This window comes from Xiphophorus maculatus, chromosome 8 (genome assembly GCF_002775205.1).
Source record: "Xiphophorus maculatus strain JP 163 A chromosome 8, X_maculatus-5.0-male, whole genome shotgun sequence".
NCBI classification, from domain to species: Eukaryota; Metazoa; Chordata; class Actinopteri; order Cyprinodontiformes; family Poeciliidae; genus Xiphophorus; species Xiphophorus maculatus.
In genome coordinates this window covers 1,965,257-1,991,371 of record NC_036450.1, presented here as the reverse complement: position 1 = coordinate 1,991,371, position 26,115 = coordinate 1,965,257, and the positions used below count along the sequence as shown (strand labels likewise).

The window sequence follows — 26,115 nt, the reverse complement described above, 5'->3', positions numbered from 1 at the left end:
ATCCTTCTATCATCCATCCATCCATCCATCCATCCATCCATCCATCCATCCATCCTCGTCTCTCTGGGTAAATGAAGACGGCAACATGTTGATCAAATGTTTTAAATGTTTTGAGCTTCAGCAACTGAAAATGCAACAAATGTTGCAACTTTGACCTCCAATCTCAGGTGAGAGATTCTGTGAGGTCTCAGTTGGACTACGAAGGTTAAAAATGGCTTCTAGTGAATCCTACAGTTGCCGGACGGTGGGACTCAATGACTGGAGCTGGGAAGGAAACCTCAACAGAAAAACAGTTTCAACTGGATCTGGGTTCAGTTCTGGTCAGTCATGTCCTACAATATCTGAAAGTTTGAGTCTGTTTCCCCGTGAAACCGTCGTAGATTCATCCCATAAAGTAAACAACCAACCAAAAACGAAGCAAACGCTTCAGAGCAGGACTGACTTCAACAAGACGTCTTCCTCTGTCTTCCATCGGCTTCACACGCTAACAGCCAATCACACACAGCGAGCAGTTCAAAGCATTTCTCCTTAATTAGCGCTCAACGCTTGGCTTGACAAATAAATAGTGATCATTTAAGAACACTTAGAGAGGAATCAGACAGCACATTACACCTCGCAGTATCTGGCAGCATCCTAAATGCAATTAAAAGGATGGAAAGCATGAGGTGGGGGAATTCAAGATGAAGGGAGGAGGAAATATTAAGGACAGGAGGGAGAAAACAATTAGCCGAGTGTTTGGTGAGATGGAAAGGTAAAAAACAGAAAAATACAAACCATGATGAATGACAGGAGAGAAAGGAAAACCAACACAAGACAGAATCATGAAAAAGCAGCTAAAGAGGCGTAGAAAACCAAATATTTTCAAAAAACAGTTGAAAATCAGATGGAAGAAGCTAAAATGGATCAAGAGATAAATACATAAATGATAACTGAGCAGTTTGTTAGCAGTTCAGTGTTAGCTTCCAAACATCTTTTTTAAACTTTTAAGTGTTTTAGCATTAGCTTCCGGTAATTTCTTAATATGTTTAATGCTTTAGTGTTAGCTTCAGCTACTTTTTAAAATGCATTTAGCATTAGCTTCAGGTAAGTATTTTATGTTTTCAGCACATTAGAGTAGCTTCCAAAAATGTTTTATGTGTTGAGCAAGTTAGCATTAGCTTCTGCTTTTATGTGTTTTAAAGTTTAGCATTAGCTTCTGCTTTTATGTGTTTGGAAGTTTAGCATTAGCTTCTGCTTTTATGTGTTTTAAAGTTTAGCATTAGCTTCTGCTTTTATGTGTTTGGAAGTTTAGCATTAGCTTCTGCTTTTATGTGTTTGGAAGTTTAGCATTAGCTTCTGCTTTTATGTGTTTGGAAGTTTAGCATTAGCTTCTGCTTTTATGTGTTTGGAAGATTGGTGTTAGCTTCTGGTAATTTTTTAAATAATTGTAGCAGTTTACCATTAGCTTCAGTTAAGTATTTTATGTTTTAAGCGGTTTGGCGTTAGATTCTTTAAATTTTTTAAATGTTTTTAACAGTTTAGTGTTAGTTTCTCCTATTTTTTAAATAAAATTTAAAGTTTAGCATTAGCTTAAGCTAAGTAATTTATGATTTCAGTAAATTTGCTTTAGCTTCTGTTTTTAAATAATTGTAGCAGTTTAGCATTAGCTTCAGTTAAGTATTTTATGTTTAATGTTATAGTTTTTTATGTGTTTGGTGGTTCAGCATTAACAATTTAGGTCTGAAAGGCATGACACACTTTTCAGATTTTTATTCTTAAAAGTATTTAATTTTTTCTTCTCGACTTCAATAAATATGTTAAAAGTGAGGAAAAAGTTGAAAGGGTGTGAATACTTTTTGAAGATAACCGGAGTGAGACGTCGTCCTTTAATAATAACAATTTTAAAACGTCCCTGGGTCGTCCCTTAATCTGTCACAGATAAGAATCCGGAGGAAGAGGAAAATATCCGCTGACTCTTCGTCGTCTGATGGAGGCTGGATGTGAGGAGTGTGTGCGATCTGCCGGTGTGTGTGTCAGCTCTGCAGTGTGGATGTGACAGCTCAGCTCTGCTCGGTGTCTGTTACCAGCTGTTGGCGCGCGGTGTGTGTGTAACGTGTGACAGCGCAGCGTTTGATGTTCGACACATCAGAGAGAGGAGAGGGTTAAAGCGGCTGACAGAGGAGCTCCCCGCGTCGCCTCGTGATGCCTGACAGAAACTTCTGGAACAAACCCAGCCGCCTGGCGCACAAAGCAACCAGATCCGCTGACCTTAAACCGGTTTTACCTCAACTTCACCAGATACTGGCCTAAACAAAACCTGTCTCGCAGCAGGAAGCAGACCAGAGATCTCAAAAAGCAACTCATCGCATCAAGATCTAAAAATATTCTAGAATATATATGGATTCAATTGGTGACATAAATCACAATATTTGTTACAGTTTCAGATGACTTCTTTTTAGATTGTCATCTTTCCATCAAGCAAATATATTTTCGTTATTCCAATTTGCATAATTTCAGTGGAAAAGCCGCTAGTGTCAAAACAACCAAACCCTTTGAGCAACCTGTTCCCCTCCTGGCCTGTGGGGGCGCTGCACCAAGAACCACTGAAGGAAACAACACAAAAACCTCCGGAGACACTGAGAGCAACTTCCTTCACCAAATGGAAACGTCAAATTTTATTGGTTGGAGGATTTCTCAAGCCATTTTTTCAGCTAGCGCTAGGCTAACGCTAGAGTTTTGGTTGTATTTACCCAGAATGCCCTGCGCTGTAGTCCACTTCCTGTCTTTTTTTTGCGGTCTCTGGTCTGCTTGACGTTCACATATGCATTCAAACCAAACCTGAGTTCATTTCATCTGAATTAAGACCGGTTTTTGGAGGACCAGAGGTCAGAGGTCGATTAGCATTCACATCAACCAAACCAGACTTTCTAGGCAGACGGACAGGAGTTGGATTAAAGCGATTTGTCTATAAACCTCCATCTGGGTTGGGTTGAAGTGAACTCTGGTTTAGTTTGAATGCATATGGAAACACCAAGCGGGCCAGAGACCGCTCCGAAAGCAAGAAGTGGACTACAGCGCAGGGCATTCTGGGTAAATACAACTAAACAAACGTGTTAGCCTAGCATTAGCAGGAGAAATGGCTTGAGAAATCTTCCAATTGCTAAAATCTGACGCCTCCATTTTTACTTCGATTTGGTGCAGAAGGAAGTTGCTCTCAACGTCTTCAGAGGTTTTCATGTCATTTCCTTCAGTGGTTCTTGGTGCAGCGCCCCCACAGGCCAGGAGGGGAACAGGTTGGTTTGACTCAGAACAGAGAGAAAGAACCACAGCAGCTGGAGATGCATTTTTGTCCGAAATCAAACCATTTCTTCCAGACTATCAGATAGGGAAACCCTCACTGAGTGGAACAAGATCTTTTCTGTAGGCCAAAGTTTTCCAGACCGAGTCCATCTGTTCAGCAGATGAAGGTGGACCAAACCCAACTCTTCCATTTTGGTTTCATCGTTAATAAATAATGATTTTTATGAGATCTGTAGATATCATAAAGGGCTGTGCTTCCTTTTCACCCTGACTGTATCTCTAACAGCTTAATAATTTCACATAACATGGAAACAGTAAACAATCCTCTGGGTGGTCCGGATACCAAAACACACACACACACACCGTCAGCTGTCACAGCTCAGGCGTCGACACACACAGACCTGCGCGCGCTCGTCTGCATTAAGGTGCGTTAGTGATTGATGGCAAAAACAAAATAAAGTCGAGTCGATCTGTGCGGTCGGCAGATGAGACTAAATGACGGCTGAGAGTCTCTGGAGAGCCCGAGCAGCTGGATCTGTGTGTTGAGCGTTCGGACCTGGAGAGCAGCTGGAGAGGAAAACGCTCCGATTTATGAATCAAAACTTTGGTTTTTACTACGCAAATAATCTCCTAGTGCTGTCTAATAACATGCATAGACAACAGTAGTTATGCTGGTGCACATACTGTATTAAAACAGCAGTTATTACTTTATTAATGCAGAGATAAATATATGGAGCTAAACTGGGGCCATAAAGTTGGGGCCATAAAATATTTATGCAAATAATTACCAAAAATAATTATTTAAATCTGAAAAAAAAAAGTTCAAAATTGATTTTGAGATCAGGTTTTAGGTTTTTCTTTTCTTTCTTTTTAGTTTCAAACTGATAAAAACCAGACAACCAAAAACAGCAGCTGTATGGAGCTAAATGGGTGCCATCAAGTTTATAAACTAAAAGGAAAAAGGAACTTAAACGTCTGACCTTGCTTGGATTGGAGGCAGAGCCTCAGATAGGGGATACATATGGGGTGTTGAGTCATGACTGACAGCTCAACACAGCGACTATACGGAGCTAAATTATGGCCATAAAGGTAGTTCCAAAAACATTTTTTGAAACTGAAAATAATTTAACTGAAAAAAAGATTTGAAACTGAAAAAACTTGACATGTTTCACTGATAAAAACTGGTTTTAACAACACAACAGAAAACCTTATTGGAAAAAATATCACACGGATCATTTTGCGTAGCATTTTCAGTGTGAATCAGACACAGGATCAATATTCCGACGTGAAATCTAAATAGAAAATTGTAAAAGTCAAACTGGGTTTGGATAAAAACCATAAAACCCAACATATAGAAGCAGCATTCAGCTTCTATGCAACACAAATCTGGGACAAACTTCCAGAAAACTGCAAAACAGCCGAAACACAGAGTGCTTCAAATGATGTCTTTAGAGCCCTGCAGCTCGGCGTAAACAGGTCAAAGTTTCCGAAATCCTTTAAGTAAAATTCCTTCACTCATAAGCTGTGTTTCCATCACAAATCTCTACAAAACTGTTAATATTCCCAAATGTAATGTAATATATACATTAAATATGAAATGCAATATGTTCAGAGTTATGATCGGCCAACTGCTTCCTGTCTGTCTTCTTCGTGGTTTCTGTCAGTAGTAACATCCGGTTGTTGATCATGTGACTCGTGAAATGCCAAAAAAAAAATGTTTCCATTACAGCTTTGTGAAATAAACCGAAACCAATGCGGCCAAAAAAAAAAACCTTTTCATGAGTTTCTCAAAATTAACGTGTTTCCATTCAGCAAATTTATTTTCAAAAATTATGAAGTCAGTGGACAAACTGCTACTGTAATTAATGTTTTTGCACTTTTTTCTTCCCAATATTTGCCGATTGTCTGCCAGAAGTAAAAGCTAATTATTCTCTTTTTCCATACTTGTGTTTTATTACCAATAACAATAAGCTGAAATAACTTCTTTGCAGGTTTTCTACTCCCCTGAATTATAAGCAATTTCATAATTATAGTAATTGTTTTTAAAAAATCAGATTTTCTGCTATGAATAAACACTGCAGAGCAAACATGACAGGAAAATCAAAGTATTTAAACGTTTAAATGTGATTATACGAGTGAAAAACGGCATGTTTGGAGCTGAACTGCAGCTTTGTGGTGAAGTTCTGTTGGAGAGCCATTACTCCGCAGTCTCTCGAACCGACAGATTAGATCTGGGGTCAAAGGTCAGCATGTTTGAAGAGCCTCTGGAGTGTTTAAAGGGCCATTTCAGCTCGTGGAGGACTGAGCGAGGAAGCTGCTGCTGCACCTGCAGAGGTCTGAGCAGGTGATGAAAACTCGGCCTGCTGCAGCTTATTGACGCAGTTTGCACCCCGTAATTCAAGTCCATCTACATACATTTCCCTCATGCGTGTTCGCATAATGTCTGAGGCAGACGCATATTTATGCAAACGGCTGATTTTATGTGCCTGGATTTAAGTGCACATGTTTGCATTTCAAGATTTAAAAAAATGAAGCCTTCAGTCATTTTTAATACTTTATTTCTTGTAGCATTAGACGCAGGCTGCGGCCCAGTCAAAGTCACATGACTACGCTCCTTCAGATAGCAGCCATGGGTGGGACGTACGACCCAGGATGATGCTTCCACCGCCGCATTACGGCTCCGCATCACCTCTGAAATACGCTAACAACAAACAAACAGATGATCTCAACTCCAGCAAAGGAATTCAATAAACTCTGGACCCGAGACAAAGCAGCAGAAGATAAAGCTACAACACATTCACTAAAACACAAAGTATTACCAAGTATTTTTAATCTAGTTTCTAGCTTAATACACTTGAATTAAAACTAAGTGCTATCATTTCACAAATGTTCATCTATAAATCATTAATAACTGTTTATTGTGAGAAGGATGCTAAAAAAATGAGAATGCCAGTGTATCAGGCATCTTTGGGGGTAAAGTTCAAAACGTTGATACAAACTGCCTCCAATCAGGAATCAGAAAAGCAAACTGCTGATATAAACATGGATCAGTGAAAACCTCTCCGCCCCGCTCTACGTTTTATTTTACTCCTGCTCTCTCTCAATCTTTCACTAACAGCCAAGGATGTTGGACCTCAGCCCAGCATGTAAATTAATCCAACAATTTCCATCAGGAGCCATTCAGACTCTGGAGCAGGATAATTTGACAGCAGCCCAGTCGGAAAATGGCCAGAGACGCAGCGATGTTTGATTCATTTAATATTTCTACTCTCTTCGGGTTGATGTCGTCTCAGACAAAAGCCGCAGCTGGAAGGAAGAGGAGGCTGGAAATGGCAGATCAGGACGGAAATGTTACGACTCAGTCAGTCAAACATTTGGTTCCTTAAACGTTCAGGTTACTTCCTGTTAGGGCCGGACAATAAATCAATAACAATATCAATATCGATAGATAATACACCCGATTCAATATTCAATATATAGAACATTCACTGAAATCCAATCCAGAACCGCAAGGCATTCTGGGAAATGTAGCTTTCTAGCTAAGCTAAGATGGTGGAATCAACTAACTCATTTGTTCTTTGGTTGCCTAGCAACAACCTGCTGGGTAACAGGCAGTTTCAAGTTCCAAACAACAGTTACAAACCCTAACCCTGGGTTTGGTCGGAGTGAACTCTGGTTCAGTTCCAATACATATGTGAACACCAAGCGAACTGGAGATCACATCAAAAGCAGGAAGCGGACTACAGCGCAGGGCATTCTGGGTAAATCAAACACAAACACATTAGCCTAGCACTAGTAGGAGAAATGGCTTGAAAAATCCTCCAACCGCTAAAATCTGATGCCACTCCATTTTTGTTTCCATTTGGTGAAGGAGGAAGTTGAGCTCAGGGTCTTCAGAGGTTTCTGGGTCGTTTCATTCAGTGGTTCTTGGTGCAGCGCCCCCATAGGCCAGGAGGGGAACAGGGTTTGTTGGTTTTAAACTATTGTGAAAATAGAATAAATGTTGCAATTTCCGTCCTGAATCAAACCGAGTCTACCAGGCTATCAGGTGGGGAAACCTTTAAATGGTTCTTTTGCAAAATGTACAGGATATTAGTGGTACTAGCCATAAATCTGACCCGATTTCCTTAATTTTGGGTGAATAAATGGTGCTAATATCTTTCACATTTCTGCAGTTAACAATAATGTTGACATCTTAGCAACTATGTGTTTATATTTAGCGACTTTTCAGAGAATAAAAAAATGGTATTGAACTATAAAGTGAAGATCAGTGATCAGCCAGAAAACTACAAACTCAAATTACTCGCCAAACCTTTAGCATAAATGTCTAAAATGACTTTCCGTTCCAGAGGTTTTTCCAAGAAAATACAAACTTTTTTTGAATTTATATATCATTTTGACTGAGAGAAAACTTTATCTCACCAAACAATCCCTGTACAAGTTATTTTCTGAAAACCGGTGTCAGATGCAGCACCAAGAGGCGTCCATAAGTGTTTTACTGAGCAGATCTAATTTTCCACAATTATCCTCCAGCTTTCATCTCGTCTGAAACTCAAACCTTTTTGATCTGCAGGAGATCTGATGAATTCATTTCACTTATTCATGAATAATCCGCAGCACCTTGTAGCATAGCATTTTCGCCATGTGTGAATCATGGCACTTTGATAAGCCTTAATTATTATATGTTGGTGACAAAAATAAACAGAAATCCACAACATCAGACCGCACATTTCCAACAGCTTGCACTGGGATAAATCTTATGCATTTTCTAAATTGGCGGTCATCAAAGTAGAGCCAACAGTTGAAGACTCTTTCTGTTTAATATTCCAGCAGCAGAATCAAAACGCAACATCTGTACGTCTTAATTATCAGCAGCACTTTAGCATGAATGCATTTGCTCCACCAGAAATGAGCAGAAAACGAGAGCAGATTCAAAACAAAGCTTTCACCAAAGTCCTAATAACACCTGCTGCTATGATCTGCAAAATATCATCTTTGCATTTAAAATTAATTACAGTTAGTTTGTAAAGTTGGAAATAAGTGGCCACGTTATGAGCCTCTGTGAGAAATATAAAAATATTCCTCAAAGATGTTGTTTATGAGGGAGATGGACACATCAATCAATGCTTTTCTGTATTTTAAATTTGAATAATCGCACATAAATACATACAGAGGTCATGCAGTTAGGAGATCAAAACTTTTCTAGGAAAAATATAAATATTTTTCTTTGTTGATTCATTTTTGTCCATCTCAGACAATCGATTCTAATATCTGAACAAACTGTATGAAACGCTTTAAAATCATCTGGAGCAGTGTTGTATAGTAACGAAGTAAAAGTACTTCACTACTGTACTTAAGTATATTTTGGAGTACTTCATACTTTCCTGGAGTATGGAAATGTTTGATGACTTTCACTTTTACTTCACTATATTTCCGAACTTAATTGCGTACTTTTACTCCGATACATTTTCAATGTGTGGTTTAGTTACTCGTTACAAAAAAGCGAGAGAGAGAAACAAAGTGTTTTGATCCCACCTACTGATTAGCAAGTAGCAAGCAGGCTACCTAACAAAGTCCGTAGCCTGCTTGCCTGGGCTTGTTCATCACCACCAATAGGATACACCTGCTTCGCTTCTCCCATTGTTGGGGAAATCAGAAATCAGAACACCTTACACCGGGTGGGTGGGGGGGACGACGACGAACAGAGAAGAGTGCTGCCCGCACTGACGCGGCTCAGGGATTACGTGACACGCAGCGCCGTGCCCTATAATGCACTGTAAGCTATGTAATGTGTTTTGAGGCAATTGACCAAAATCCCGGACAATTTTTAAATTCCCCCCGGACATCTTTTTAGGTCTGAAAAGTAGGACATGTCCGGGAAAAAGAGGACGTCTGGTCACCCTAGTTCAATGGGGGACAGAAGCCATAGCGATAGCAATTTAGACTAAATTTAACGAATATAGGAAAGGCATGCAAGTTCAAAACCACAAACCATTAACATGTGCTACTCTTTAAAACTGGAACAATTTATTAGCAGGTTTCATTTTGCCTGCACTTGGTTGGGTACATTATTTTAAGTTTATTTGACAAGTTTACCAAAATATAAGAAATGTCATTCAAACTTGCCTTGTTTTACTTTTTACTTGTACTTTTCATTACATTACTTGAGTACATCCATTTTTACAGTAATTTCCATACTTAAGTACAAGAAGTTTCAGATACTTTAAGACTTTAACTCAAGTAACATTTCAGTCAGTGACTTGGACTTTTACCAAAGTCGTATTTTGGAGAGGTACTTATACTTTTACTTGACTCTGAGATTTCAGTACTTTATACAACACTGATCTGGAGGATAAAACTGGTTTTAACTGGACGGATTTGAATCAAATGTTAATAATTTAATACATTTGGACTCTTTGTAGGACTAAAACAAACTGATTACATATTATTTAATTTTCCTTTGGGATCTATACAGTGTTTTTGAATTTGAATACATTTCAATAGAATGAATTTACAGAGTAAATTCAGGAGCAGAAAACCGTTATAACAAAATATAGAACTGATTAAACCAGAACGTTTCTCAAAACAAAACATAAAACTGGTTGTAACAAGAAACTTTATCTTTATAGTGAGATAAAGTTGTTAATATAAAAAAAAACTTGTTAAAATGCGAAACTTTTATATATTATGAATAAATATAATTATTTTCCGCTTTATAAATTGAACTGGATGAAATTTTAAATTGAATTTATTTATTTGGAATCAATTGGAAATAATGAGGTTAGAATTTGATTATATGGAGCAAATATTTTTACTTTAGCAGATTCAAATAGTAATAGAAACAAGTTTATTTCAAATTAAACATAAAAATGATTTGAACGACTGTTAGAGAAATAATTTTCGTTTATTGGGAAAGGATTAACTGGAGTGAAATCCAAGTTCAAAACAAATGATCTAAAACCGAAGAACTTTTATTCTGAATTAAATCAGGATTGGAATGAATTTGGTGATAACTTCTTCACTCTAAAGTAAATTAACTTCAGTAAATGTTGATTTTTCAGCACTTTTACATTCTTTCCCACCAGGTTTTGATGAAGAAGTGGTCTTAGAAGCTGCAGGGTGATTTTGTGGTGGTTTGTTGTCATTCAGGACGTTAAAGTGATGAACACCCAGATTGCTCTTGAGTTTTTGCTCCAGTTGAGACGTTTCCACCCACAGCGAAGCAGCAACAGAGGCCAGCGTCTTGCCGGCTGCTCGCCTGCTGGGCGCCGATAAAAGACACATTTAAAGTCTCACTGACCTGATGGCAGTGTGGGTTGGACTCCCTGCCGTACGGGTAAGAACTCCTCTCCGATTTACCTACATGAGAAAAAGACAACACAGTTTGTAGTCATTCATTTCACACTTCATTTCTTCTCTCTCTCATGTGTTGAAAGAGGTGAAACTTATGTTAGAAATCATATATTTACCAATTTATTCTTCATATAACCAAACACAGAGAAAACAACATGAACATTGGTCAGGATTAGCACAAATGTTACGTGCAAATACTTGAGACGGCCTCTAAAAAGGCTGATTCCACCTAAATACCTAAATATGCTTTAATATGCGCTGTGGAAACCGTCTCAGTGGTTCAGCCAATCAGCATCAAGGAAAACAAATGGCGCTCCTGGATTGGCTGGTTTGCAAACGCTAGCTAGTAGCGTGTCAACTAGCATGTAGCCAAGTTATCTCGGCTCCCCAAACTGTACTTTCTTTTAAATATTTAAATCTATGATGAGATCTGCGAATAAATGGATTTTCTGTAAATTATTGGATGAAAATTGTACAGATTCTGAACTGCGAATAGCCGAGATTATTCTAAACTACTTCCATGACTTGTAACAAACTTCAATGACGTTACAGAGTACATTTCTATTAAATGGTACTTTCAAGGGTTTACAGTTTACATCAACGAACAAAGAAATTCCCCAAACTTTACGATTATCTTCCTGAAACCTACAGATTACTTTCCTAAAATTTACAAATTACTTTCTAGAACTTCTATATTAATTTCAGAAACTTTCTGGTTATATTATGAGGTAACCTGGAGCCGTACTTTAAAGAACAAACACAAAACTTGCTGAAACTTACAGGAAACTCTCCAGAATATAGATACTATTTCTCATAAATTAACTCTTTCTGAAACTTAAAGATTGCTAGCAGGAACTTAGGAAGTATTTTTCTCAAACTTGTGGGTTACTTTCCAAAACTTGAAGGGTGCTTTCCTGAATTATAGGTTGTATTTCAAACACTAATTTTACAGGAACCAGAAACTAAAGTTACTTTCCTTGAACTTGCTATTTTTAGAGAACGTTCAGCGTCAGGACTTTCTGGAACCACGTTAAAACTGGGCTGCATTAACCGGTGAATAAATACTTGGTATTTTTTGGAACACACAGTTTGTCTAACAAACTTTGTGGGTTAATTTCTCAAACTTTTCAAGGTCATTTTCCAGGTATACTTACAAGTGTGAAATTTACAGACTAGTTTCTAAACGTCACTTGTCCAAACGTCGAGTGTTTTATGAAGTAACTTTCCTGGTACACTTGGTACCAGGAAAGTTCAAAATATCTATAAAATGTTTAGTTTTGACTTCCAGATATTGTTTCACCAGTTATTTTACCAATTCTGTGACTTTACACCAAACCACTTGTACTACTTTCTGAAACCTCCATTTCTAAAATTTACTAAACTTTCTACCATTTTCTAGATTGTCCCAATACATTCCAGGTTCTTTTCACCAAACTTGAAGATTTTTTTTCAGAAAATAAAAAGACATTTTCCATCCTGGAACTTGAGAAACACTTTTTTTTAGAAATACTGGCCATATTTCAAGAATTTAAAGGTTTTTTCTTGGGAATCTCTGAGCCTTTGTGAAACTTAAAGGTAATTTTTCTGGAGCACACATCATCTAAACTTTCTCCTATAAAAAGGTGTAATAATGAAGCAGTGTGTGTGTTAATGGGTCTGTTTTCCCAGCGACATGAGAACAGAGTACAGTAATCCCGTTCCACCAGCTTTCAGAAGTTATTACAGTCAAAGCCGGTTCTGATCAGAGCGTTCATGTTTTCTGTTCCCTGATCTCACAGCAAAATTAAAAACACACATCTGCTCTGCCCGGAAAGCAGAGATCCACACAAAAAGCAAAGACAGTCACAAGAACCAAACGCTTCCTTTTGGGTTTGCACCAAACATTGACGCCATGTTGGACCCTCTGAACTGATCTCCTCTGGTATATCTGTTGAATAAACTGAAGACTATAAAACGCATCTTCAACTTTGAAGCCTTCTTATTTATAATGCCATTGTTCTTTCTTCTCTGAGCCTCACTGGACAAACATTTGTCTTCAGAGACTCATTAGTGCGTCTGCTAAGCAACCGTCACAAACCAAATCCAGAAAGTAGCCAACCCTCGAAGAACACGCACATCTGAGACGTGGTTCTGTTTCCTTCACTCCACTTAGGAGCTTCAGCTTTTCCACTTGAGGTTTCACATTCCTTCAAACCTCAGCTGATAAGAAGAGTTAGAGACGCAGTAACAATAAATCAAGGATGTCAAATTTATATCGAGATTATGGATGTCCTTAAAGGGCCGGCTGTGGTAAAATGTATTGATTAAAGTCATTAAAATATGAATAAATAGTCGCCTCTGCAGTCAATGAGTACTTCTTAAAGTTAATACTGAACATTATTAATTGGTAATTTGGCAGAATATATATGAAAACTATGGAAGAAGAAAACTTTTTTTTATCAAAAGTCAAAATTCTGAGAAAAAAGTCAGAATTTCAGATTTTGTTTTCTCTAATCCTCCCATTGAAAACTGCTTTCATTTGATTGATAAAATATTATTTAAGCATACGACGGTTATTTTCCAGGTTCTGTTTCCGTGTCCCTCTGGGACATCATAAAGCTTTACGGCGGGCCGGATTTGGCCCGCGGGCCTTGAGTTTGACACATGCACTACATGATCGCTGCTGGCGGCCATTTTTGGTTCAACTTCATACGTTGTGTTCTGGACCGGTTGCAGAGGTAAACGGCCCCGAAGGGAAACGCAGAGATCCCTCACACGTGACAAACGATGCAATTTAAACGGTTGATTCACGAAGGTTTTGGTCGTCTTATTTTATCCCGACCAGAACCAAATCCCAGTGGGACTGCAGAGGACTTCACTCCTGGAAAACATCGAGTCTCGTGGGTTTTTTTGTGGCTCTAATTTTTTTTAAATTATGAAATTGGGTTGGGTTTCTGTTTTAGACTTAGACTTAGACTGACTTTATTGTCATTTTGCATGCACAGGGTGTATACAGACTCTTGCCAAGTATTTTAGTGCAAATATATTGGCATACTTGAAATAAAACAAAATTAACTTAAAAGTAATTTTTAAGCAAGATGTAAGAGCTTGTTTTAATTAATATTGATTTTTAAAAAGCACTAGTCCCTGTGGTAGATGATTTCATTTATAATAAAACATTTTCCCATAAGTTTCAATCCCAGTTGGAGGATGAACAAAGTCACTGTGAGGGCAACAAATGGCCCCCGAGCCACACTTTGGAAACACTGATTTCTCTTTTCCATATTTTTCTTTTGTTGTTTTTTCCAGCATTTCAGTTTAATCCAACTCTGTCAAGTCTCTTTTACAGGGATGAAACATAAAGACATAATTACATTGAGAAATAACCTTTGCAGAAGATGCGTTACATTCAGCTGATCCCCGTTTCATCACTGCGCCGAACATCTTTGGTGTGATTAAAATCAGACGTCCAGAGCCTGTAGAAGCAGGCCAGAGCTTGATGAGCGTGTGACGAGAGGAACTTTTATTTTTAAACCCCGAACCGAACCAACGCGTCGCTGTGAAAAAGGTGTCTGATGAATTCAGAAAACGCACCGGCTGCCGTTGTGTGTAGACAACAAAGCTAATTTCCTCTGCGGCTCCTGAACAGGCTTTCCCTCCTCTCTGAGCCGCGGGACCGCTTCGATTACTATTTTTACCACGCAGACCTTCTTTTTTGGATAAAAAAAAACCTTAAATCTGCAGCCAGTCTAAATATCAAACCGCAGTTAGTGTGTAATTACGTTCTGCTGTCGGTGCGGATGAAATGGATGAAGCGTGTTGCAGGGCTGGAATCAGGCGTGTATAGACCAGCGCTGAATGCATGCCAACATGGTAGTCGATGCAGAAGAGGTTGATAATTACAGGCGTATAGAATAGGAATGTGGTCGGCCGTATGTGTGTGTGTGTGTGTGTGTGTGTGTGTGTGTGTGTGTGTGTGTGTGTGTGTGTGTGTGTGTGTGTGTGTCCAATACACAGGCCTCGGATTCAGCTACAACCGATGCCAGCTGGACCAGTTTGGCACGTACACAAAGACACCCCCACACACACAAAGTACAGGAAATTACCGCCACAGATGTGCGCTTTCCCTCTCACACACATGTAAATATGTAGAATACACTACGTATTTATATTTATACCTTACTGGAGCTCCTCCGTTCACACACACACACACACACACACACACTACATCACGCAGCAACGTTGGAGTACGTTTACCAAAAAACCCGGAGCCAACAGTCCCCCAACGGTTGTGTCCAAGAAAATTAAACAAAGCAGCAAAAATGTAAAAAATATATTTATTTAATTGAAATAGATCATGTTAGAGTGATGTATATGTAAAATATATAGATATATATTTCTCTATATATATTTTCTGTTTCATTAAAATGTACCAAAGCAGCTAAAAGTGTAAAAAAATCTATTTAATTTAAATAAATGTTAGATTGATATATATTTATATATATATATACATACAACCAAAGTTTTGGTTCATATGAACCAAAGCCATTAAAAGTGTAAAAATATCTACATTTAGTTGTAATAAATCATGTTGGATAAAAAAAAGCAATATTTCTGGTACTGAAAATTTATATTGTCATACCTTGAAAGAGATTTTATTGTAAATGTTGCAAATAAAAAAAAAATACAACAAAAAATCAAAAAATAACTTAATACCTGACTGTGAAGACAATAAAAACCGTTTAAAACGGACGTCTGAACTGGTGTTAGAGTGGAAGTGGAGGCCTGGGTCCAGCATGGAGCTGCAAGTCGCCGGGCTGTGGGGGTTCTGGCAGCAGCTTCATCCCGTCTGGCACAGCAGCCTTAAATAAAAATACCCCATCGCCAAGCAGCGAGCAGCGCTGCGTTTATGTAAAAATACCTGGAGTACACATGTGCAGGCGGCGAAAACACCCATGGGGAAACCGCATCCATAAACACATCGTCTAAAGCAGGAGATATACTGCAGAACTGATCCGTTTGGGATCCTATAAAAATATGTTCATGTTTTTTTATTGTTTTTCTTTCATTTGAGAAGATTTTTTTTGTTTTCTTTGTGGCCTGGAAGCAGAGACAGAAAGAGCCTCTTTTACACGAAGAGTCAACGTAGCGACGCTGTCAGCTCAGGGAAATCATCTCTACTTTCATTTGTTTCTGTTTGATTCTGTCATCATCAAATAAATACATCATTTTCTAAACATTTAAAAGAAATTTACATGAAAACAAAATAAAATCCTCAGTTAAAGAGAAAATCCACTAAATCTACAAAAGGAGCTTTTAAATTTTATCAAAACATTTTTAAATCAAGATCTTTGAAATAAATTCAGCCACGGCTCTTTATTTTCACCGTCCATCGTCTCCTCGGGCCGCGCACACAAACAAAAATGCTCGGTATTTTAATTTGGCTGCTGAAGAAAGAACGGCATTAAAAAGCGGAGAGGGGGCAGGAACCGAGCGGTCAGCCACAGATCCCCCGTCCTCTGGACAGGGAACATATTTCTGGAAAATATACGTGCTTTCTACCTTCAGAGAAAAATTATTACCTCAAAAATGAATTACTTCATGGAGAGAAATCAGCAAAAAATCTATACACAGCATATCTTAATTGAATGGTTTTAAAGTGGAATATTAGTTTTTAGAGAGCCATTGAAAAAATAACAGATACTGGGTAACCTTAATTATTACTCTGTAAATTAGTTTCCGTTTCTCAGGAGATCCAAATATTTCTGTCTGCGCAAATGGAAAACCAGATTTTAAAATAAGATTTAAATTAAAATGTTTTGATTCATTCTCTCTATGTACACAACGGAAGCCATGTTGACATTAATGGAGCATTTTTCTTATTTAAGTTTCAGATTTCCCAGAGCAGATACCGGGGTCAAAGGTTACCACAACAACTTCCTGTCAGAGTTTTCACAGATTAAAGAATTTCAAATTAAAGGTCACAGAAACCATAAGTGGCCTTCCTCATCCGTATCACTGCCCCTCCCCCACCTGTTGCTGGTCGCCACACTTGTTCTCCATTACAGGAAAAACTAACTGGGTGGTTTCAATTTTCTAGTCAAGCCTGTTATGTTTGTTAGATAACACTAACAGAATAATAATATATTATATTTTTAAAAATTCTCCACTATAAAAGCCTGAAAACTGAAATTATATTTAAAGTAATGTGTCTTTTATCATATTAAATTTTACACCTTAAGGTGGATTTTGTTGGTGAAAATCAGTAAATGTTACAATTTACTCAAATTAATAATTAAAATGCACGTTTTTTCAGCAGCAGCTTGAATAATCATCAGTTTAAACAAAAGCATTTTGATGATGTTGTACATTTTTGTTTTATTGAATCTCAAACTGAACCAAAGTTAAAACTAAAATGATTATTAACCTCTCAGGATTATTCAGATTGATTCAGATGAAGGAAGTGGTTTTGTTTGGTCTGGACTCAAAGTGGACTTTTCCTTTAGTGCGGTTTGCTTTCACATTGCACTTCATGTAAGTGAACTAAACCTTGTAAATAAAACCATGACAGTGACAGACCCAGAAAGAAAACAAAGTCTTTTCTAAATTAGAAGAAACTTCCAAGTTTGTTATAAATACACGTTATAATTTTGGAACAACTTCTTTTTGTCTGGACACACAACATGCTGCCATGTTGAGCAGAAAATGGCGGATCAGGTTTGATTTCAGCACAATCAGCAACACTTAAGTCAACAAGAATCTATTCTGAGGGCAGAAACGGATTTGAAACATATAGAAATCAATTCTCACAGTCTAAATTAAGCTTTCTTTAGGAAATAGAAATCATAAATATGAAGGTCACTCTGCCTGAGGAATCACCTCAAACTGGACCATAAATTTATTCAAAACTCTGACGTTGTGTCATCAACGTCTACAATCATTCTGGTCTTTAAGGATGAGTCCAACCTGCTGCGGTTACACTAATCCTGGATTTAATGCAACGTCCTTTAAAATTACAAAAAGAGTGACGTTGTTTATTTAAAATGTGTTTAAATCTTACAAGTTGTATAGAACGCTAAGCATTAAACAAATACCAAACATTGTAATCCAATGATTTCCATTAATAGAAATGACCTGGGTGACTTTGGGAATTTAAGAGAAAGCCTCAAAATCCCAAACGGAAAACATTAGACTCCATAAATTCTCAAAAGCCAAACTTTAAAGATTGGCATTTCCCCTGCTAACCCCAAATGACATTCTCCCCAGACAGGCGGCCCAAAGAGGCTCAATGACGGGTGACTAAGAGACGAAGCGGCCCAGTCGGCCAGCGAGCGGGCCGCAGATACCCAACCAGGAGGAGGGGCTTTTTCCAAGCCACTCTGCTATATAAAGCCCATAGAGAAGTCGGTGAGCCAGGAGGACCAAATCCCTGCTAATCCACAGCGCAGAGAGACAGAGGAAACACAAATCAGCTCCATTACAAGCTGAGCGCTAACAGGAAGCAGGAAGCTCAGCTGGGCTATTAGATATCATGACACCGCTTCCTAACAGACCAAATTAACTCTGGATTGGGTCAAGTTTGGATGCTTTTCCAAATTCCAGCAATATAATCTTACATTAAAACTGGAGCTGATTTATGTCAGATTGACTGGAAACATTGTGGTCATAAGAAGATCCTGCTCACAGGATGTAGGTGGAAAAACATTTCTGAGTCCAACCAGGGTTGTTACTGTTAACTAAAACTAATAAAATAACAAAAACTGAAATGGAGAAAACATTTTTAACTGAAATAAACAAAAACTGTAATTAATGGGGGAAAACTTTAACAATCTGGAACTACAGACACATTGCAATGTGAGATCCTGCCGTCAAAAAGCTGCTAGCTAACAATGACTAGCATTGGTTTTAGCAGTCAAACTGTCAATATAACGGCCTAAATCTGACATGAATGCATGAAGCTAAAAGAAAAAGGGTTGCAGTGCTTTGTCAACACGATGATGACTAGATAAAGTCAGGAAAAAGTTTTAACTATAAATATTGTGAGGGAAAGGGAAGTAGATCAGTTATGCTAGCTTGACTTTGACAATCAAATTAACCAAATTTTAAATAAACAAGCAACATAAACTACAAAGTACGCAACAAAAAACTAAGTGTAACATGCAAAACATGCAAGTAGAGAATCACAATCAGAAATGGAACAACTTCCAAACTTGTCCAACTTGTAAAGTTGCATAAAGAACATCAGTTACTTTTCTACAACGAGGTAACTGAGTTTAGCTAGCTTGGTGTTATTAGCAAGAGTTTTCTGGGCTTTATTGATGACACTGTTGGGCTTCACTGTTTGCACTGTTGTGACAGGAACAAAACCTATCAAAAAATATATACTTTGTAATATAATATCTAAGATTACAGGATTAAAAACCTCAACTTGAACTGAAGACACAGACTGGTGATTAGTTTAACAGAAGTTGTTTTTGTTATTTTTGCCTGAAATTATGCCAAGTTTAAAAGGTCAGTGAAATTATTTAACATTTCCTTTGGAGTTTTTTAATTATCTGGTTCATTGGCAGGTGCTAAACTGACAAAAGGGCAGCAGGAACACAAAGCCGAGCGAGTAGACGGTGGATTTCTGTTGATCCAACAGCAGAAACATTTAAAACCCAGCAGGTCCGCCAGCCAGCACAGAGCCTCCTTCATTCTTTTTATATGTATTGTAATAAAACAGGTACATGTGGGTTTTGATGGCTTGATCTGTTGGATTAAATTTGACCTGGGGAAAATGAACGCCCCTTATCTTTTTATTTTCCATATAAACATTGTTTTAATTTAATTTCACTGGATTGGGCCAACAGAGAGCATCTGGATTCCTTATGGAGAATCCTTACAACGTGTCACTGCTCTGCATTCAATGATGAGTTTGTTAAAAGCATACATATGTGAAGCTATAAATATCAGTAACTCTCAGGACTGCATGTGTTTTTCTATGGGTTCAAAAACCAATAACCAACACGTCTGTGGCTCTTCCAGGAACAACAGGGTTGTTTCTATTTGCCAAACTATAAATCCAAAGGTTTATCTTTTTTAATCAATTTCTTAACTTGTGCATTTGTTCCAAGTTTTGGCACTTTGATCATGTTTCATAAACTTGTAATGAAAACAAAAGCAAAGTTACTCTACTATTGTGCTTTATCCTTTAAAAATACAATTTAATTTGAAAGTTTGTGTTAAATGTTAAAAAACGGCAGAAAAAAAGTTTGATATTTCTAGCCAGTAACATCGTTCTGCATTTATTGCATTCTGTGACTGTAGGGGGCGCCGTTTCTTCAGTACACACTATTTTTTAACATGAAAAATACAGATAATTGACTTTACGTACAGTAAACGCATCTCTGACATTCTGATAAATGTTAGTTGGATGAGGATAAACTGTTGGCTGCTGTTGTGGCCTTGGCACCAAAACAAACGTCCATATATGGTCTTTCCGGTGACAAACGTAGCCAATGAAATTTTATGGCGGCTTTCAGAATATAGCAGCATGAAAACTAAAGTAGAAAAATAAAACTACAATTTCTACTCATCCAGTTTCGACAATAAAAACAGAAAAATTCACGTTTTTGTTGTATTTAAAATGGAAAATGTAATTACTTTTTTTAATTACTGGTTTTCTAAAGAAAAAATAAAGACATGCAGACAGTTGGGGCTGCTGAGCTGAATTTTTACAGATAAAAGTTCATTTAAAACACAAGTTTTCCACATTTTAGTAACAATAAACACAAACTTTCAGTCTGTAGCTTTGTTTCTGAAGTGTCTCCTGCAATGTTTTTCATTTGTTAAATTTTCATAGTAACGCAGAATGCTCTTAACGTTGACCAGCTGTATTGTTTCAGAAGTTTCTGGATTCACTTAAATTGTTTGGTTTAAATTGAATTCTGCCTTGATTTGAATGTTCTTGTGTTTTCCTGATGCAGGTGTTTTTCCAGCCAAACCTGCCATATTCTTCTGCCTTTCTCCTCTGCGGTGATTGACTGCGTCCGTCACGTTTGCCAGCGATCGGCTTCTGGATTGGTTTCAGATTTGTCAGATGCCAAAGCAAGAAAACAACAAGATTGCTGTTCGAGTAGTAAATGCCTGAGCTCCATTTTCCCCCTGAGTTTAGATGAATCATTAAGTCTTTTCTCTGTGTGAGAGGAAGCACTCGGAAGAAATGATATTCTTTGACACCCATAAAATGAGTCCATTTTAATAAAATATATGACTAATAGTTCAATTTGATGAGGATGGCAGGGATGAGAGGAGAGGAGAAGGGTTAAACTTCCTCCTGATGCAGAGTGTTGGGGGAGGGTTAGACCGAGCCGACATGAATCATTCTGAGCGATTCAAGCGTTTCCATGACACCACCGGGCACCGGTCCAGAAGTTTCCACAAAGTCTGAGAGGTAGCCACACACACACACACACACACCAACCAACACACACCAACAGCATCGACCGCATTTCAATACGGCGGCCATGTCGTCCCGCGTTCGGCGTTTTTACGGGAGATCACCGTTAATTTAACAGAAGATACTCGATGAGGAACCGTCTTCCTGGTGACATGCCCGCCGCCGCCATCACCACCCCCCACTGCAATCCCAGCAGGCACCGACTCCTTGGCACCGGAACGACTGAATACATCAAACAACAGATGAATGTATACGAGCACCGAGAACAACTTGAGACGTGGCATCCATCTCACATCTGTCGCCTTCTACCTTCAGCAAAACGTCGCGTTCAGCCGCAGATCCCTCCGCTTCCTTTACAATCATCTGCTGTAAATTCATACTTTAACATAAATATAATGTTTGGATCTGTGTTTAAGTTTTTAATGAACCAGTGATAACGGTCAAATTCTGCTCTGTTGTCTGATCTCAGTTTATTTCGTTCTGCCTTCAGGTTCAACGTTCAGCCACATTATTTAAAAATAATATATACTTTACTATACAATAAATGATTTAATCTGCTTAAGTTTATGTGTTTAATGAACCAGTGTTTGTTTGAAGGTAACTGTGTGTTTTAATAAATGATGTGAATTCTGCTCTATTGTCTTCCACCTAAAAAAACCAGGTAAGGCGTTAAACCAGGCTTTTATTTACTCATTTATTTCTGTTTCTTTCCTTCTACCTTCAGCTCCTCCAGGTTATTCATCTGAAAATAATCTGCTCTAAATTTAAACTTTAGAGTAAATGAAATGTTTTAGTCTGTGTTTAAGTTGTCTAGTTTGAGTTTAACAATAATGTGAATTATGTTCTATTGTCTGATATCTAAATAAAAACCCAATAACTGTTCTAATTAACCAGGATGCTTTATCTTTTAATACTAATTTATTTGTCTAGTTTGTAAAAATCCTTCTTAAAAAAGTTCTTGTTTTGTCAGATCTGACCTGTTTATTATCATTTTCCACGTATCCACCTTTCATCCTGGCTGCGTTTGCTTTGTTTTGTGCTTCATTGTTCATGAAGTCGATTCTGCTTTCATTTACTGGAGCATTTGATTTACATCCCTGATATAAAACCTAACTAGTAAAGCCAACAGCACTTTATATTCACTTTCTACCAGTAAAGCTGCTGGGATCTTTCACTGCGAGTTTCTGGACTTGGTTGGAAGATCCCACTTGTTTTGTGTGATTGATTATCATTCATAAATCCACTGAATTTAACTATTTTGCATATTTTAGAACAATAAAATGATCAAACTCAACTATGCACAGCATATTTAATAGCTTTAAAGTTAAAAATATGACTCATTTATGAACTTGTGAGCCCAATATGAGTAAATAAATATTCGAACAAAGTCTTTAACCCATTTTGTTGAAGCTCTAAAATACAAGATGTTCCCATTTTTTGGATCATGGCTTAAAATGTGTTTTTTCTGGAATCTGTGTTTAATATTTAGTAGAGTAGAAAACATTAAACTGCTTTATGTTCAGTGTTTAAACTTCAACTTTTTACATTTATTTCTGTTTTGTTTAATATTTTCTACATTTTCATAGTAAATTTCTGGTCTTCCTTCGTTTCAGTCGTTTGTTCAAGGATCAAAGTTTTCTGGTGTTTTTTCTGCATTAATAAATGAGTGAATTCAACATGATTGCATATTTTATAACAATATATTGGTTACAATCTTTATTTTTCACTGTTTTCATGACATTTTTCTGAGATAGATAGAAAAATAATATTTGTAAAACATCATTAAGCTAGTTGAGAAAATATCAAAACTGTTCAAATGTTTATAATTTATCACAAAACAAAACATACAAAAATGGACAGATGTGCATGTATGAGTGAATATGAATATATTGTTGCTGAGACATGAAATACAATGAATGTTATGGTTTCTGTTCCATTTGTGGCTCTTGTTTTATTAAGAATTTTACACACACACTGATTTTGGTAGTTTTACTGAACAAATTTCAACCTAAAGAACAGCAGCAAGAAAAAAAAACTAAAGTAGAAATCAAATTTCAATGTTTCAAAAGATGCGTGTGGATGGAGGTCAGAGGGAAGGAAACGCAGTAGGAACACTGACTGCTCTGCTTAAAGACACATGGACGACTTTACAATGAAAAATAAACTACCAGTACAAGTTTTACTCATTTCCATCACCAAAATGAAGCTAAACAAAAACAAAATGAAAAGTGAAATTAGATAAAAGGTTGACATGTTGGAGAACCAACCAGAGTTCTTTGTTTGGTCGGGACGCCGCGGACAGAATGAAAATTAAGCTTCTGGCACCAAAATTTGCTCCTGGTTGATGTGAATGGGGCCCCCCTCCCCGATTTACCAAATAACCTTCATTATCTAAAGCTGCCCCCCTTTACCAACCTCACCCTCCTCCACCCTGGCATCAGCCCACAAACACAAACAACAAGGAGGCGACAAACCGGGGCCGCGCCTCAGAGCCGTCCGCGCAGCAGGACCTCCACACAACGCCGCAAACGCTTCGATGCTGCGTTCGCAACGTCAGAAACACAACATTAATGTAAAATAATAACAGGAAAAGTAAGTGAGACATCTACGTGAATTTATTTATTTATTGGAATCGAGTTTAAGACGTTCCCCCTTCACGAAGCTTCTGTTCAGCGAAAGCCGGCGACTGGCGGCGAACCGTGCGTCACGGTGTGTTTCTGTGTGTGTCGGGCTCAGACTGAATGCGGCAGCCACTGCAGATTTTTGTTGGCGTGCTGACAATGCTGCGCCGGTGCCAAGCCCCGACGGCGGAAACGACTAAAAGACGCATAAGGCTGGCATTAGAGCCCAAACCTCCCTCCCTCCGTACCCTCCTCCCAGCGCATCCCTCCTTCTTCTTCTTCTTCTTCTTCTTCTTCTCTTTTCTCGCTTCGTGGCACGGCGTTTACTTTGGTCGAGGTCAGACTCGACTTGGCAAGTTCTGACACCCGTAAATTTGTCAATCTGTCTTTACTTCCATCTGATCTGAGGAGCAGAAAACAGGGCAACCAAAATAAAATAATGTTTTTAAAAACAGGGAGTTGATGTAATTTGTTTTCGCCTCGTTTCCGTCTAACATCACAGAAAATTCACGTTTTCAGGCTTCGATCTGAGGAGCAGAAAACAGGCAACGTAACAAGAAATGCTTTCAGAAATGTTTTAAAACCTGAGTTTAATCCATCCGCTCACTAAGTCTAGCGTGAGCTGATGGAAAATTCACGTTTTCAGTTTTTGATCTGATCTGAGGAACAGGACAACAAAACAATAATAATAATAAACTTTTCATAAAAATGATTTTAAATTTGTTTTTCGCCTCATTTTCAGTCTAACATCACACAAAATTCACATTTCCAGTCTTGTGAAACAGCGTAACATAAACTTAAAAACGTTTTTAGAAACGGTGACTTCATGTCATTTGTTTCTCCTTTTGTTTTCAGTCTAGCATCAGAAAATGTAGATTTTCTGTGTTCGATCTGAGTGGAGGAGCAGAAAACAGGACAATGTAACAAAGAATTATTATAAAATGTTTTTAAAAACGGAGGCTTGATGTAATCCCACCACGAAGTCTAACGTGAGCTGATGGAGTATTAACCTTTCAGTCTTGGAAGACAGGCTACTGTAATCTAAAAATAACATTTTAAAATGTTGAGTTTGTATAATTAGTGTTTTTGTCTTTTATATCCAGTTTAACATCTTTGAAAATTCACATTTCAGTACAACCTGATCTGAGGAGCAGAAATGGCACCATAAACAAAAAAGTCATAAAAAATGTTTTTAGAGCATCGATTTGATGTCGTTTGTTTTCGCCTCTCGTTTCCAGTCTAACATCTTCTGCTCTCTCCGGGTTTATAATTTTGCCACCATATCTGCCGTCTTTGTCTTGAGGATTTCGGGCAGCACTTCCTCAAATACCTTGGACAAAAAAAGCATCTGGAGTTACATCCATGAGGCACAGCGCCCATGTTCCTCCTAAAACCTAAAACAAATGAAGGAAACACCCTAATTACGCTCCAAAGACAATAAAACAAAGCAAAATGGGAGGAAAAAATCCCTGTAAAACATTCAGGATTACCTACAAGTCAAAGCCCGATTCTGTGTTTGGAGTCCATTATTGATGGAACAATGTTTAGCTGCGCGGTAAACAAAGCGCGCTCCAGTTGTAGCTGTAAATTGTGTTATTGTTCAGCAGACAGATGACGGCTGCTAATGTTGAACTGAGAGGATCTTAGAGGTGGATTTAACACGTTTCCTCTCGTTTCGGGTTGAGACGGCAGATAAAGAAAGAGGTAGCTTCCAGAGAAAAGGTGTGAAATTCGGAATTAGCAGCACAATATGGAAGTATTAAAGTGCGGCACAAAGAGCAGTGAGAGCGGCGCGGCGGCGTGCTGCTTCCCTGACTCTACGGAGGAATAAAGACGCCGCCTTTATGCTCGCAGTGTCGGGAAGGCCAAGAAACAAACCCAACATGAAAACTGAAAATAGTTCCTCTGTACGGCGCCGACACTGACACTGCCAAGCAAACTGCAGCTCCAACTGCTGGGGCGTTTATAGCATCATATAATGTGATCTAGGATATGTTTAGAGACAGAAAACATTATTTTTTATCAATATTTGACTTTTTTATACCAGAATGTATTGACTGTTTTACAATCATCTGTAAACACTTTGAAAAATCAGGATTTTCATTTATTTATTTGTTGTTTCTCCAAAACCAAAATTCTTTGGGAATCAAGATGGAGTCTTTAACATCTACAGCAAAAATCTAAATAAAGTCTAAATTGTTCTTTTATGATTTTTAAAGGTGGCAAATTTGGTTCAAATCATTGATTGTGACTAACTGAAACTGACCTGAATCAAATAGAGAATCTCTGGAAGAAGCTAAAGATTAGGGTGATGGCAAAGTGTTCTTCCAACCAAAACACAAAACCTGGAGAAAAAACAGTTTGATTATAATAATAGATATTTTCTGATGTTTATTAGAAGGATATAAGAATTTTTTACCTGAAATTTGGGTTATTTAGCCT

At 37.9% G+C, this 26,115-nt stretch overlaps 1 protein-coding gene across 8 annotated transcripts in view; it reads right to left on the bottom strand.

Annotated features, from left to right (window-relative positions):
* LOC111609414 (transcription factor 4-like) overlaps positions 1–26,115 on the bottom strand; it is a 105,592-nt gene that overhangs the window by 13,109 nt on the left and 66,368 nt on the right. For all 8 annotated transcript variants that reach the window (XM_023337785.1, XM_023337783.1, XM_023337784.1 and 5 more), the window contains one exon: positions 10,580–10,638. In XM_023337785.1, coding sequence (XP_023193553.1) covers positions 10,580–10,638 — 59 coding nt within the window. The remainder of the gene's footprint in view (positions 1–10,579; positions 10,639–26,115) is intronic.